This window comes from Podarcis tiliguerta (genome assembly GCF_965153285.1).
Source record: "Podarcis tiliguerta genome assembly, chromosome: 1".
NCBI lineage: Eukaryota > Metazoa > Chordata > Lepidosauria > Squamata > Lacertidae > Podarcis > Podarcis tiliguerta.
This window is the reverse complement of record NC_139534.1, coordinates 21261856-21275250: the sequence shown is the minus strand read 5'-3', so window position 1 is coordinate 21275250 and position 13395 is coordinate 21261856. Positions and strand designations below refer to the sequence as shown.

Below are 13395 nucleotides of genomic sequence, written 5' to 3'. Positions count from 1 at the left end.
TTCTTACAGGGTGCTTTTCTCTCCATCTTTCTCTCTCTCTATTAACAAAAACTCTGCAAAATGGCTGACTTTGCTTTGAAATGCTTCAAAACTCAAAAGAAATTTTCCCATCGTCCTGGCCAGAAGAGTCACACTAAATAGAGGTGTATTTGCCGCCTGTGTGAAGCTCCCTTCTTTGCAACCGACCGTATAAATAATGTATGAGGGAGGAAGAGAGAGAGGGAGAGAGAGAAAGGTTTGTGGCACTACCCAGCAATCTTTTCACTCAGCAGTTACGGTATTTCATCTTTGCCAAAAAAGAAGTGGGCTGGAATTTCTCATTTAAATAGATGTAGCCCCGGAAAAGGTCATTTGGAATCTAAAGTGACTTTACCTCACAGATCTGTCAAGGAAGCTATTTTTCATCAAGTATGCCTATAACAGAGTTGCTAAACTTTTCTGGAGCCAGAATCTCAAAAGCAGGGGTTTTTTTTGGGGGGGGGGGGGTTTCTAATTGGAATGTATTGAATGAAGAGTCGCTTTTAATTTCTGGCCCATGAATACCTTTCTGTGGTAGGAAAGTCTGCAAAAAAAGACAAGATCTCTGGGCTGAACTGCCGTGTTTGAAAAGCCCAGTTGACAATGATATCATGACACGCAGGAAACTGCATTTTGTGTGTGCGTGTGTGAGAGAGAAAGCATTACATTATGACATTATGAGTTTCTTATATTAGTCGATATAAAGCAAAAGCTGCCTTAGTACAGCTACAGGGAGATTTTGGTGGGGACGCAGGTGGCGTTGTGGTCTAAACCACTGAGCCTCTTGGGCTTGCCAATCAGAAGGTTGGCGGTTCAAATCCCCGTGACAAGGTGAGCTCCCGTTGCTTTGTCCCAGCTCCGGCCAACCAGCAGTTTGAAAGCATGCCAGTGCAAGTAGATAGATAGGTACTGCTGTGATGGGAAGGTAAACGGCGTTTCCGTGTGCTCTGGTTTCTCTCATGGTGTCCTGTCGCAGCAGCCCCATAATCGCCTTTGACTGGACTTCATTCTACACTATTCTGCCAAATAACTTGAATCCTATGCACACAGACTTGGAAGTACAGTGGTACCCTGGGTTAAGTACTTAATTCGTTCCGGAGGTCCGTTCTTAACCTGAAACTGTTCTTAACCTGAAGCACCACTTTAGCTTACGGGGCCTCCTGCTGCTGCCGCGCCACTGGAGCACGATTTCTGTTCTCATCCTGAGGTAAAGATCTTAACCTGAGGTACTATTTCTGGGTTAGCAGAGTCTGTAACCTGAAGCGTATGTAACCCGAGGTACCACTGTATATATTATAGAAATCAGTGAAATTTTCTTCCAACTAAACACGGCGAGAACCGTCTGCAAAATGGTTAAAATGCAGGCAAAACATTTACTAACTTGCAATGGGACCATGTTTGAAAAGTAGCAGAGAATAACAGCAAAATGAAAAGACATATAAAACTTTATCTCTAGTTGAAACATCTTTTTTTCTTGTTATAATTTTCATCGGCAAAACAGACTATGGTTAGATTTTTTCCATTCAAAGGCATGTTTTATTATTCATTCATTTATTACGTTTTCAGTTTAACATTAATAAATTCCACCACTAAAAAGAAACAATCTACATAAAAGTAATAAAACTGTATAAAAAGCAGATCAGATGGCAGCCAGTTTAAAAACATAGTTAAATTTTAAAACGGAGATTAAACACAACGCAACAGGCAAAAGGGGGGAAAAAGCCCTGTTTAAATAAAAAGGTTTTTTGCCACCTGCCCAAAACCGAGCAACAAGGAGGCTAAATGAACATCTTTGAAAGTTAATTTTCAAAATCTGGATATAGCCACTAAAAAGGCCCTTTCTTGATTTCCCACCAAATCCACATCAGTTGTTGGTTGGACAGAGAAAAGGGCTGCTCTGGAAAGTCATATCTGGTGATAATTACAAATGTGACTGCTACTTGGGCATATTTGAAGATTGGCAGGCTCAAGATCAAAACGCTGACTCTATTTTTCCCCTTTCCATGTCATCACTACCTTTTTAAAAGAGCACCTAATTAGAAGTTTTTAATTGTATGGATATCATCTTTTTATTATTTGCGGGCAGTATTTCAACAGTGCAGTTGCAAATGCGCTTTTTATTTTATGTGTGAGCATGCTTGCATTCATTTGGGGTGTTTTTTGATTGGTTTTGGTAAGCAGCCACGCAGGTATAAGCCCCTAAATTCCCACTGCATTAACGACCTGCTTTTTATCTGGTAGACATGCCGTTCTGATTCATATATACTTTAAGCTTTCCTTTAACACGAGTGAAAATGTCACACGGTCTGTTGCAGAGGCACCTCAGACTTGTCCAGGTATGGGAAGATATTAAGCGGTGTGGTGCACCAATGATGTAGATTTCTCGGATCCTGCTGTGTGAAGACCTACTTTCTGCAGGAAACCCGTTGGGTGAGCTTTGTCTTAGTTATACCTAAGATAAAGTAAATGGGAGGTTCCAGGAGAAGCAAACTACACATTAGGGGAAGGGAGAGCTTGGTTGAAATTACATGATCAATGAACACCGTTGGCTGCTTGAGTAGTCTATCAAGGTCACAGACACCGAGTTTCTCTGTTGCTGCCGTGGGGACAAGAATGAAAATTGTATCTCGGTATATAAGCACTGCTGTGCCCCACAGTGCCTGCTTATCCCTGTTCTTACTGCAAACTTGAATAAACCTCTGTCCAAGAAGAAAAAAGATCAGGGTGAAGAGGACAAGACGGCAGTCAATATAATTTTATTTAGGGTCTACTATATGCCAGGCATTGTACAGGGAACTGTAGTGATGTGTCCCAAAATGAGAGCCAGCGTGGTGTAGTGGTTAAGAGCGGTGGACTCGTAATCTGGTGAACTGGATTCGCTTCCCCGCTCCTCCACATGAAGCTGCTGGGTGACCTTGGGCTAGTCACACTTCTCTGAAGTCTCTCAGCCCCACTCACCTCACAGAGTGTTTGTTGTGGGGGAGGAAGGGAAAGGGAGATTGTTAGCCGCTTTGAGACTCCTTAGGGTAGTGATAAAAGCGGGATATCAAATCCAAACTCTTCTTTAAAAATAAATAAATAATTTTTTTTATTATATTTTCATAACTTTAACTACAGTGGTACCTCAGGTTAAGTATTTAATTCGTTCCGGAGGTCTGTTCTTAACCTGAAATTGTTCTTAACCTGAAGCACCACTTCAGCTAATGGGGCCTCCTACTGTCGCTGTACCGCCGCTACAAGATTTCTGTTCTCATCCTGAAGCAAAGTTCTTAACCCGAGGTACTATTTCTGGGTTAGCGGAGTCTGTAACCTGAAGCCTATGTAACCCGAGGTACCACTGTAATTAATTTCAAACTTCAAATATGTTATACATTTCTCTTATAACTTGACTTCCCGCCTTCCCTTCCACGCTGTTTTTATATAAACAGAAAACAGCCCGTGGATGCGGGGCCAGCCAGGGCAGGATGCTTTGAGGGGGTCTGCCTGGGGCAGCATGGAGCCTGTGGGCACCCAAGCCACTGCGTCACTCCCAGGAGAGACGTGTGGCTTGGGCACGCTGCAAGCCCCACAGTAAATGCTGCCCGGCATTTTGTCACCCCCCTCAGTGGTGACACCCGGGTCAACCTGCCCCCACCGCATCCCCCTTCTTTCGCCACTGGGCTGAGCAGGCAGGGGGATGCCCCTGTGGGCCCTGATAGGGGCTAGTGGGCCACAGTACTTAACAAAATGTGTTGGATGTGTGGGATGTAAGAATCAGGTGCAGTCAAACACAACATTGCTAGAGTAGACATGAAGGTTGTCTCAGTCCTCCAGCCGGAACTTCCTGCTTTCCAGGACTGAGACGAAACTTCCTATGTGTAACTTGAGATGGAGTAGAAAGAACCAGAACCACAGGCTGGCGACCATCTTGTCTCCTCTTGTCTCTATCGACGCCATCTTAACAACAGCACTACTAAGATGCACCCTTGGCTCCAGGCCAAGAGAACAAAAAGGGGGCTTTCTCCCATAAGGAGATCCACATTTAAACTATGTTATAACCTTTTAAGTCTGCCTTCTGGGAACCTTTGTGTGAACAGATGATTACTTGTGAGTAAACGTTTTATGCAGAAGACTGTGTAGAGTCTTATTTTAGGAGGGATTAAACAGGGGAAATACCAGGAAATATTTACAGAGACTCTAACGAGTCTGAGCAGGCTATCTGCGGTGCGTGTGTTTAAAAAGAAGAAGAGGAGTTTGGATTTGATATCCCGCCTTTCACTCCATTTAAGGAGTCTCAAAGCGGCTAACATTCTCCTTTCCCTTCCTCCCCCACAACAAACCCTCTGTGAGGTGAGTGGGGCTGAGAGACTTCAAGGAAGTGTGACTGGCCCAAGGTCACCCAGTAGCTGCATGTAGAGGAGCGGGGAAGTGAACCCGGTTCCCCAGATTATGAGACTACCGCTCTTAACCACTACACCACACTGGTGGAATGTTAACTCTGCTGATTTTGTTGAACTTGTAAAGACAAGTTGGGATAGGATATCTTAGGCAATATATCCTCCCCCGCATCCCTAAACATTCCCACAGGATGCCGATACTGGCCTGCTGTATGTCTTGACCTTAAGGGCTGATAGTGAGAAGGAGGGGAGGGATTTTAATGAGAAAAACGGTGCTGGAAAAAGAGTAAATCTGCTCCCCCCAGTGATCAAAATCGGGCTTTCCCATAACTGCTATTAGTATTTTTAAAGACTGCAAGAAATCTTGTAACATGCCCAGTATGGCACTTGGAAAACTGGGCAAAGTAGCAAGAAAGGATCCATAGCCTCATCACACAGCAACTGCGTATTACAGTTAGCAATTTCCTTGTTAAATACTGGATTTGATTCATCGTTTTTAACTGCTTGAATTTGTGCAATCAGCTAGATACAGATTAGTAAATAAAAATCCAATTTAGGTTGTCATTTAAATTTTAAATAAAATTTTTAAAAAATTAAGTCACAGCTTTCAAAAAATAAATTCCAGGCGCATAAACTATGGATTTCTACTCGCAGCTTTGTTGCTTGCACTGAAAAAGAAGCTAATTTTACATTCCTAGCAATGCATGTTTTTAACAAGGAATGTGGCGGGTGGCAGGGAGAGAAACAACCTTACCAATAGCAACAAGAGTCTGCCATTTTTTCCCCCTTACAGCTTTCTTTTCTGCCTTCTTTTTTTAAAAAAAAACAACAACAACACTACAGGCTTTCTTTCATCAATTGACAGTTAAAACGTAGCAGTTAATGTAATAAATAGAGAATTTTTAAAGTTGCCTGTCAAAACAAGTGACACATTCTGCAAGTGAGTTTCAAATTGGAAACAATAGAAAGCACCTTTTAAAGCAACAGCGTCATTATACAATCAAATGCTCAAAGTGATCTTTTCAGCATGTTTTTTCTTTCTTTTTGAAATTGCATTATTTCTTTCACGGTAATTATGCGAGTTTTTTTGCATCCTCTTGGAGAGTTGCATGTCAAAGGCAGCAGCTGTGCCGATATGCAAATAGGAAGTATTTTTTTCAAGCCAATGCAGAGCTAATATTCTACACCTCTTGTAAACTTTTATCGTATGGCCAGGATAACTTGTCAAAACTAGGGCAAGTTCCCACATATTAGACAATAAATCTGTGTCTGGACTGTACCACGGACTACAGATCAGGACTAACATGATAGGGACCATACTCAAACTTGGAGGAGGAGGAGGAGATTAGAACTTTTCACCCTCATATATAGATTTACATATGTGGGGAACAGTGGAGTACAGTTGTACCTCAGAAGTCGAACGGAATCCTCGGAAGTCGAACAGAAGCTCCTACAGCCAATCGGAAGCTGCGGAACCTGTGTCGGACATTCGGGTTCCAAAAGAACGTTTGCAAACCATAACACTCACTTCCGGGTTTGTGGCATTCAGGAGCCAAACGTTCGACTTGCAAGACGTTTTGACTTCCAAGGTACGACTGTATTCTCACATGGACCCCCAATGGCAGTTGGAAGTGGCACAGTCCAGCCAATGGCTTATGCCCTTACTTGCTTCTTCCTAAGAACAAGGCCCATTAAGGTAACTCAAATCCTCTTATGGGTCAGAGGTCTTGCCATACTCCAGTGAAAATGAAAAAGGCCATCTGAGACCCATGGTTGTTGTTTTTTGGTACCCAGGTAGATTGTCCAATGCAGCGGTCGGCAATTTGGCTTGTGTTGCTTGCGATTGTTAGGGTTTCCCAGTTGGATGAGTGATATTTGGTTTGGCATTCCACCCCCCCCAAAAAAAAACCTGCTCCACAACCGTGGGCTCCTCCCCTAAAAAAGCTCAACAACTCTGTGCCATCTCCCCCCCCATTTTCTTAAATTTGAGAGCGTCTTATACATGGGGGCGTCTTATAGACGGGAAAGTATGGTAGTTTTATGTTATCTGTATGCAAATACAAAAAGTCACATGAGGTAAAATTTGGAGGTGGAAATTCTGTGGAACTTTTGGAATAATTTTTGGCTACCATTTTAGGTGTGCATGGAGTCTAAATAATAATAATAATAATAATAATAATAATAATAATAATAATAATAATAATATTTATTTATTTATTTATTTATTTATTTATTTATACCTCACCCATCTGGCTGGGTTTCCCCAGCCACACTCTGGGCGGCTTCCAACAAAAGATTAAAAATACATTAGCTTATACTGAAGCAACCTGTAGGATCAATTCTGAAGTAGCTAAAACAAACAGTGGTATCCAGGTAATATTTGGAGATATTAGGTCTATGGAGCTGATTATGAATGCAGTGGGACATAATCCCCTCCCCCCAAATAAAATCAAACTATAGAGAGCTACAGTTCCTCTCAAATATTATTGTAACTACTCTGAAGAAAAGGAAGACATTCGACTCTGTTATAGATATATTAAAGGGAAAGGATACCCCAATTTCATCTCTTAATACAGCTCATTGGCTTTCACAAGCAGAGGGTTTAAGTGTGAAAACAATAGGGTACCCTCTTTTCTTTTCTCTTCACATCACATACAAATAGCATAAATCTATTTGTATACATCAACTGAAGGAAGAGAATTAACAGAATGTCTTCCAGGAGTTCCACAATTCTGGTGGCAAAGATGGAAAGGCCTTGCCTGTTTGAGGCCTCCCAAAATCCTGCAGACAGTGGAGAAGGCAGAACCGATCCTTTGAGAAAGATCTTAAGGTATTCATATACAACAGGGATATTGCAATAGATGCCTGCAACTTAAAATACAAAGGCTACATGACAGCATGACTCATACTCAGGATGATGAGATGAGAAGGGAAGCAAAGGGGTAAGGACAAGAAGGACCCAGAAAGCTGAAGGAGTCTTTGCAAGCGACTTTCCTCAAGAGACTGCTGGAAGAAATCAACAAACTTATCCAAAACAGCTTCATACAGTGGTACCTCGGATTACGTACTTAATTCATTCCGGAGGTCCGTTCTTAACCTGAAACTGTTCTTAACCATTAACTAAAGCACCGCTTTAGCTAATGGGGCCTCCTGCTGCTGCCGTGCTGCCGGAGCACAATTTATATTCTTAACCTGAAGCACTATTTATGGGTTAGTGGAGTGTGTAACCTGAAGGGTATGTAACCTGAAGCGTAATGTAACCCGAGATACCACTGTACTCTCTCTTACACTGACAGCCAAGCTGCATGCACCTCTCTTTTATTTTACCTTTGGCTTTTTAAATACAAAGAAAGGAAGAAACTGCAAAGCAACCTCAAATTATCCTATCCTTTCAAATCATCCTATCCTAAGTAGGTTTCTCACAGGAGGAAGGTGTCAGGCAAATGTTGGACTGTGGCCATAGAGTTCTTGAAGGGCAAGTGGCAACCTAGTTATCTAACAATGGGAATCAGGCTCAAGGATTGAAATGTATCAACCTGCTGTCAGAGACAAGTCAGTAATTGTTGATTATCTTACGGCTTTCTGAGGATCATCCTCATATGGGCGTCTGGTCCAATCTGCGAGAGGAGAAGCATGGTGTCTTGCAGTTCTTCATCGCATTCTTTCTTCTCTTCCTCAGTTGGCATCGGGGCATCTTCATGCTCGTCGTCCAAAAACCGATAAAACAAGTATTTGTCCTGGAAGTTTTGTTCTTGATCCACTGAAAACATCAATACGAATGTAACCATTAGCATAGGAAGGCATTATAGCTTAAATAAGGTATCATGGCCCGGAAGCCTAGTTCTCCAATGGGAGAACTTCAAAGTCACTGTCTTCTGATCATTGCATCAGGGCAAGCATTTTGGCTTGCCAGAGAGAACGATCCCCACCCCTTCATAGCTGTCAAGTGTCCCTTATTTGAAGGGACAGTCCCTTATTCCAGCGCCATGTCCCGATGTTGTCCCTTATTGATGGATGTCCCTCAAATGATGTCCCTTAAATTTCAAAGGAAGCAGCTCCTCTCCCTCCCTCCCTGCCGGCCAGGGAGGAGGGAGGCTCCAACTGTGTTGCTTGGCTGTGTTGCTCACCCAATAAGAAGTCTAAGAACGACTGGGGGGTGGAGCTTGCATGCCTTGTGTGTGGCTAGTTAATGCAAGCTGAGGGGGGTTTTGAATGCTGGACGCCATTTTGTTGCACGTGCTGCTGCAAACTTTGCAGTGCAAAGCCAGGCCGGGGAGCCATCTTAAGTTGAGGCTGCATAGGCCTTGTGGTGCATGTGATTCAGATTCTGTTCAGTTAAACCTCTGGTTACAAAGTTGGTTGGACAGTGTTCTCGAAGCTACCAGCATGAGTTTGCCCAGACTGCAGGAGGACAGGAAGACTGGAGTGCCTGGAGCAGGTGAGGCTGCAGGTCCCTTATTTTCAAGGCTGCTGGTCCCTTATTTTCAAATCTGTAAGTTGACAGCTATGCACCCCTCTCCTCCCCTCAAGCACTGTTCTGGTGGTTTTCCCAACTCCCTGAAGCCAACTGGGTGTGTGGGCAGGGGTGGGCAGGGGGAAATCCCCATTATGCTAGCATAAATCCTTCTCATGTAGTACCTGCATAGTTAAGACACACTTGCCTCTTCATGCATTCAGTCTGACCACAAAAGGGGTGTACATGCTTACGAGCCTCCTTGCAATTGGCAATGCAAGCCCCTTCAGAGATAAGCATGAAATTTGGCAGTGGAGGAGTAGGGCTGGTACACAAAGGAATGTTGGGGGTTGGCGTGCTCTTTCTGCCCTTGCATAGTCAAGAGGAACATCTGCACCTCCATTGTTCAGTCCGGACACTGAGGTCCAGCACCAAGGACTTTCTGGCAGTTCCCTCACCGCAAGAAGTGAGGTTACAGGGAACCAGGCAGAGGGCCTTCTCGGTAGTGGCACCCGCCCTGTGGAACTCCCTCCCTTCAGATGTGAAGGAAATAAACAACTATCTGAAGCCAGCCTGGTCTAGGGAAGTTTTTAATGTTTGATGTTTTATCGTGTTTTTAATATTCTGTTGGGAGCCGCCCAGAGTGGCTGGGGAGGCCCAGCGAGATGGATGGGGTATAAATAATAAGTTGTTGTTAGAGGGCCATTATCTCACCAAACATTTCTATCTATCTATGAGCAAGTTCCTAAATGCCATGACACTGTTAGCATTGCACAATCCCAAAGCATCACATAATCTAGAGTTACGCACATGTAAGTATGGGGCTATTTAATAAAAACCCTCCTTACTGCTATAAAACTCAATGCGTGGCAGCCAACTATTCAACAAAATCCCACCAGTTTACAAAAGAAATGGACATTAACCGCCCTGAGATATTTTGATGAAAGGGGGTATAGAAAATAAATATTTTTTTAATTAATTAATTAAGTTGAGGCAATAGCATACCAACCCCCTTCCCCACCATTTGAATTGCACAATCCAAATTTCCCAGTATGTACTCAAGTCCCTCCCGCAAAATACTGACATTCCAAAGACACTCCATAATATTATGTATTTTCACAGATGGTTATGCTCCTAAAAGAACTGTGATCCCTTTTGGGATTGCTAAGGAATCTATGCCATGGATCTAGTAAAGTGTTTTCCAAACTTGAGTCGCCGGCTGTTTTCAGACTACAATTCCCATCATCCCTGACCACTGGGTCTTGTTAGCTAGGGATGATGGGAGTTGTAGTCCACAAAAAAAAACCAAACAGCTGGAGACCCACGTTTGGGAAACACTGATCCAAGTGGGAGGAATTTCCTATAAAGCAAAAGAGCTTCTCTTACCATGATTGAGAACACCTTCCTCCAATAACACCTGCCACATGCCCACCGCCTGCGTCCGTAAATGAACGCACGAACTCTGCTGCATTATCCAGTCTACCAGTTCTGTTCCTACACAGCACTGTCTGAGGAAAGAAATACATATTTTTTTTAATGTTTTACATCATCTAATGGTTTTAAGCATTTGATATATAATAACTATTTAGAAGTAAATGGAACCAGGTCAAGAAAGGGACCAATATAAAAAGCAGTGGAGAGATTGGGCACCCTTGTCGTGTTCCTTTCTCAATCTTAAATTCTTCCGTCACCACATTATTCACAATTAGTTTGGCCTTCTGTTCTGAATAAATTGCACCTATACCATTTCCAAAGCCTTCACCAGCCCCCAGCCCCTGTAAATTCTTTTTCATAAAACTCCAGGAAATGTTGTCAAAGGCTTTCTCCGCGTCCACAAATATCAAAACTGCTTTAGTATTGATCTTCACTTGTAATTTTTCAATAATATTAATTATGTTCCTCATATTATCAGACAAGTGTCTACCCGGGAGAAAGCCCAAGAAAGGGACTTTGAAGAAAATGGCAAGACACTAGATACAGGATTATGCATCACAGGTTTCCCCTTTAAGCCAGGCATAGGCAAACTTGGCCCTCCAGATGTTTTGGGACTACAACTCCCATCAGCCCTAGCTAACAGGACCAGGGATGACGGGAACTGTAGTCCCAAAACATCTGGAGGGCCAAGTTTGCCTATGCCTGCTTTAAGGAATGAGGAAAACAACCTGGAAAACATTTGCCCCCAATCCTGGGAAAACATGAGAGGCCTCCTTTATCCTTCCTGCCTCTCCCAAATTCTCCACACACCACGGAGACTTCAGAGGGAAGGCTCTCTCACTGAACGCCAGGTGGGAAAAACAGACTCCCCCTTGGTTCTCTCATTTTATACTGGGCTTTGCAGAGATTTGGAAACAATGGCGCACTCTCTCTCCTATCACAGCCTCTGGTGTCCGACTTCTCAGAGCAAAGTGGGGACCGTTCACTCATCTGAAGGCACTCGCTTTGCATCCTTTCCTCCAGCAGACTTGGGAGAGGGAACAGTCAACCTTTCTGGGTCTGCAGAATCCAACGGCAACTAGTCTGCCCTCCCCAAGTCTCCTGGAACTTGATGAAGGAAGAGGGCCATTCAGTCTGTGTACTGTAAAGGTACAAGGGTAAAGCGAGTGTGTTTCAGAGCATGGAACCGAGTGATAAATAACTCTACCCGTGCCATCTTCTGAAGGCCCTCAGAAGCAGCAGAAGGGATTTTCACTGCTTTCAACTACAATGGTACCTTGGTTTAAGAACAGCTTAGTTTATGAACAACTTGGATTAAGAACACTGCAAACCCAGAAGTAGGTGTTTTGGTTTGTGAACTTTGCGTTGGAAGCAGAACATGTTCTGCTTCCTGTTGAGTGTGTTCCATTTGTAAATTGAGTCCCCCGCTATTATGGGGAAGCACGCCTTGGTTGAAGAATGCTTTGGTTTAAGAATGGACTTTCGGAATGGATTAAGTTTGTAAACCAAGGTACCACTGTACAGTGGTACCTCTGGATATGAATGGGATCCGTTCCGGAGCCCCGTTCGATCCTGAAGCGAACGCAACCCGTGTCTGCGCGTGTTGCGATTTGCCGCTTCGGCGCATGACATCATTTTGACTGTCTGCGCATGCATAAGCGGCGAAACTTGGAAGTAATGCATTCCGTTACTTCCAGGTCGCCACGGAGCGCAACCCGAAAGCGCTCAACCTGAAGCAACTTCAACCCGAGGTATGACTGTATCTGGAAAGGCTGGGACAAAATGAGAGTTTGGTCTCTCATCTTCCTCAAATCTTCTGCATGTGCCAGGGGATTTAGGAGGACGAGTGAGTTTGGAGATGACTACAGACAGTGGTTGGCTACCAAGGCCCACTGAAATCTGTGGACCCCTGATTCAATAATAAAGGGCCAATTCCAACGGAACTATATTCTGATAGGCTAGAGCAGGCATAGGCAAATGCAACTCTCGAAATGTTTTGGGACTACAATTCCCATCATTCCCGACCACTGGTCCTGTTAGCTAGGGATCATGGGAGTTGTAGTCCCAAAAAACAGCTGGAGGGCTGAGTTTGCCTATGCCTGGGCTAGAGCTATCCTTTATTGAGTTTCACTGTGATGAAAACAAAAAAGTAAACCTCATCTGTTCCTAGACCTAGATGAAGGTTTGTTTTCCATTCTGATGAGGAGTTCTGTGTAATTCAAATGATTGCAAGTTGAATAAAATAAATCTTTGTAACCTATTTCGTTCCTAATATAGAAAAAATAATAAATCCCCAGCTCCTAACATCCCACACATATTTACTATTAGCAACAGAAAAGCTAAGCCCTCAAGAGTATTTAATTAAATTATTCAGTCCTCTTGAGAAGGTGCACCACATTACTATTACTATTAGTACGGGGAAAGAAAGAAAGGTAAGTTAACTATCCTTAGTTTTAAATTTCTATTCTGGCAAAACTACACAGATAATTTAGTTCACCCAAGGCAGTGCTGCCACCAGCAGGATACACAGAAGCATGAGCGATAATAAACATAAACCTATATCGACTATAACAGAGAGAGGACGAAAGAATTACAAGTACATTGAAGCCAAATCTAAGGGGGCAGGCCCAATTTAAGCATGAAATTGGACATTTAAAGTATGTTATTGTTCATGTGGCATTTTGGGGAAATTCAGTTTGCCTATTCAAGGGCAAATCTACCTAATTTGCACTTCCTGAAACAGTATATGAAGAGGAACACAGCCATCCTTCAAAATCTGCACTTTTCCAATTTCTGCAGTGCAATTCTCCAAAAACTAATGCATTTACTAAGTAAAGTGTGCAGATTAGGCAAAAACAACATACAAAAATCTGCACATTAGGAGACATTCGCTCTGAAATGTTGACAAAATTTCATGAGGATTTTAAAAAACTGATCATCAAACTGATGTTGATATGTAGAGACCTGAACTTAACAGGGAAAATGAGAAATTGACAGATTTGCCCTAATGGTAGACCACCATATGGCCTTTGCCATTATTATTATTATTATTATTAACATGCCACCTTACTCGCGGGTGATGCAGGACACAGGTGGCGCTGTGGGTTAAACCAC

The 13395-nt window shown here is 43.1% G+C and overlaps 1 protein-coding gene across 4 annotated transcripts in view; it reads right to left on the bottom strand.

Annotated features, from left to right (window-relative positions):
• RAPGEF4 (Rap guanine nucleotide exchange factor 4) overlaps nucleotides 1–13395 on the bottom strand; it is a 180949-nt gene that overhangs the window by 49180 nt on the left and 118374 nt on the right. For all 4 annotated transcript variants that reach the window (XM_083407107.1, XM_083407108.1, XM_083407110.1 and 1 more), the window contains 2 exons: nucleotides 10234–10355; nucleotides 7971–8154 (listed from right to left, as the gene is read on the bottom strand). In XM_083407107.1, coding sequence (XP_083263233.1) covers nucleotides 7971–8154; nucleotides 10234–10355 — 306 coding nt within the window. The remainder of the gene's footprint in view (nucleotides 1–7970; nucleotides 8155–10233; nucleotides 10356–13395) is intronic.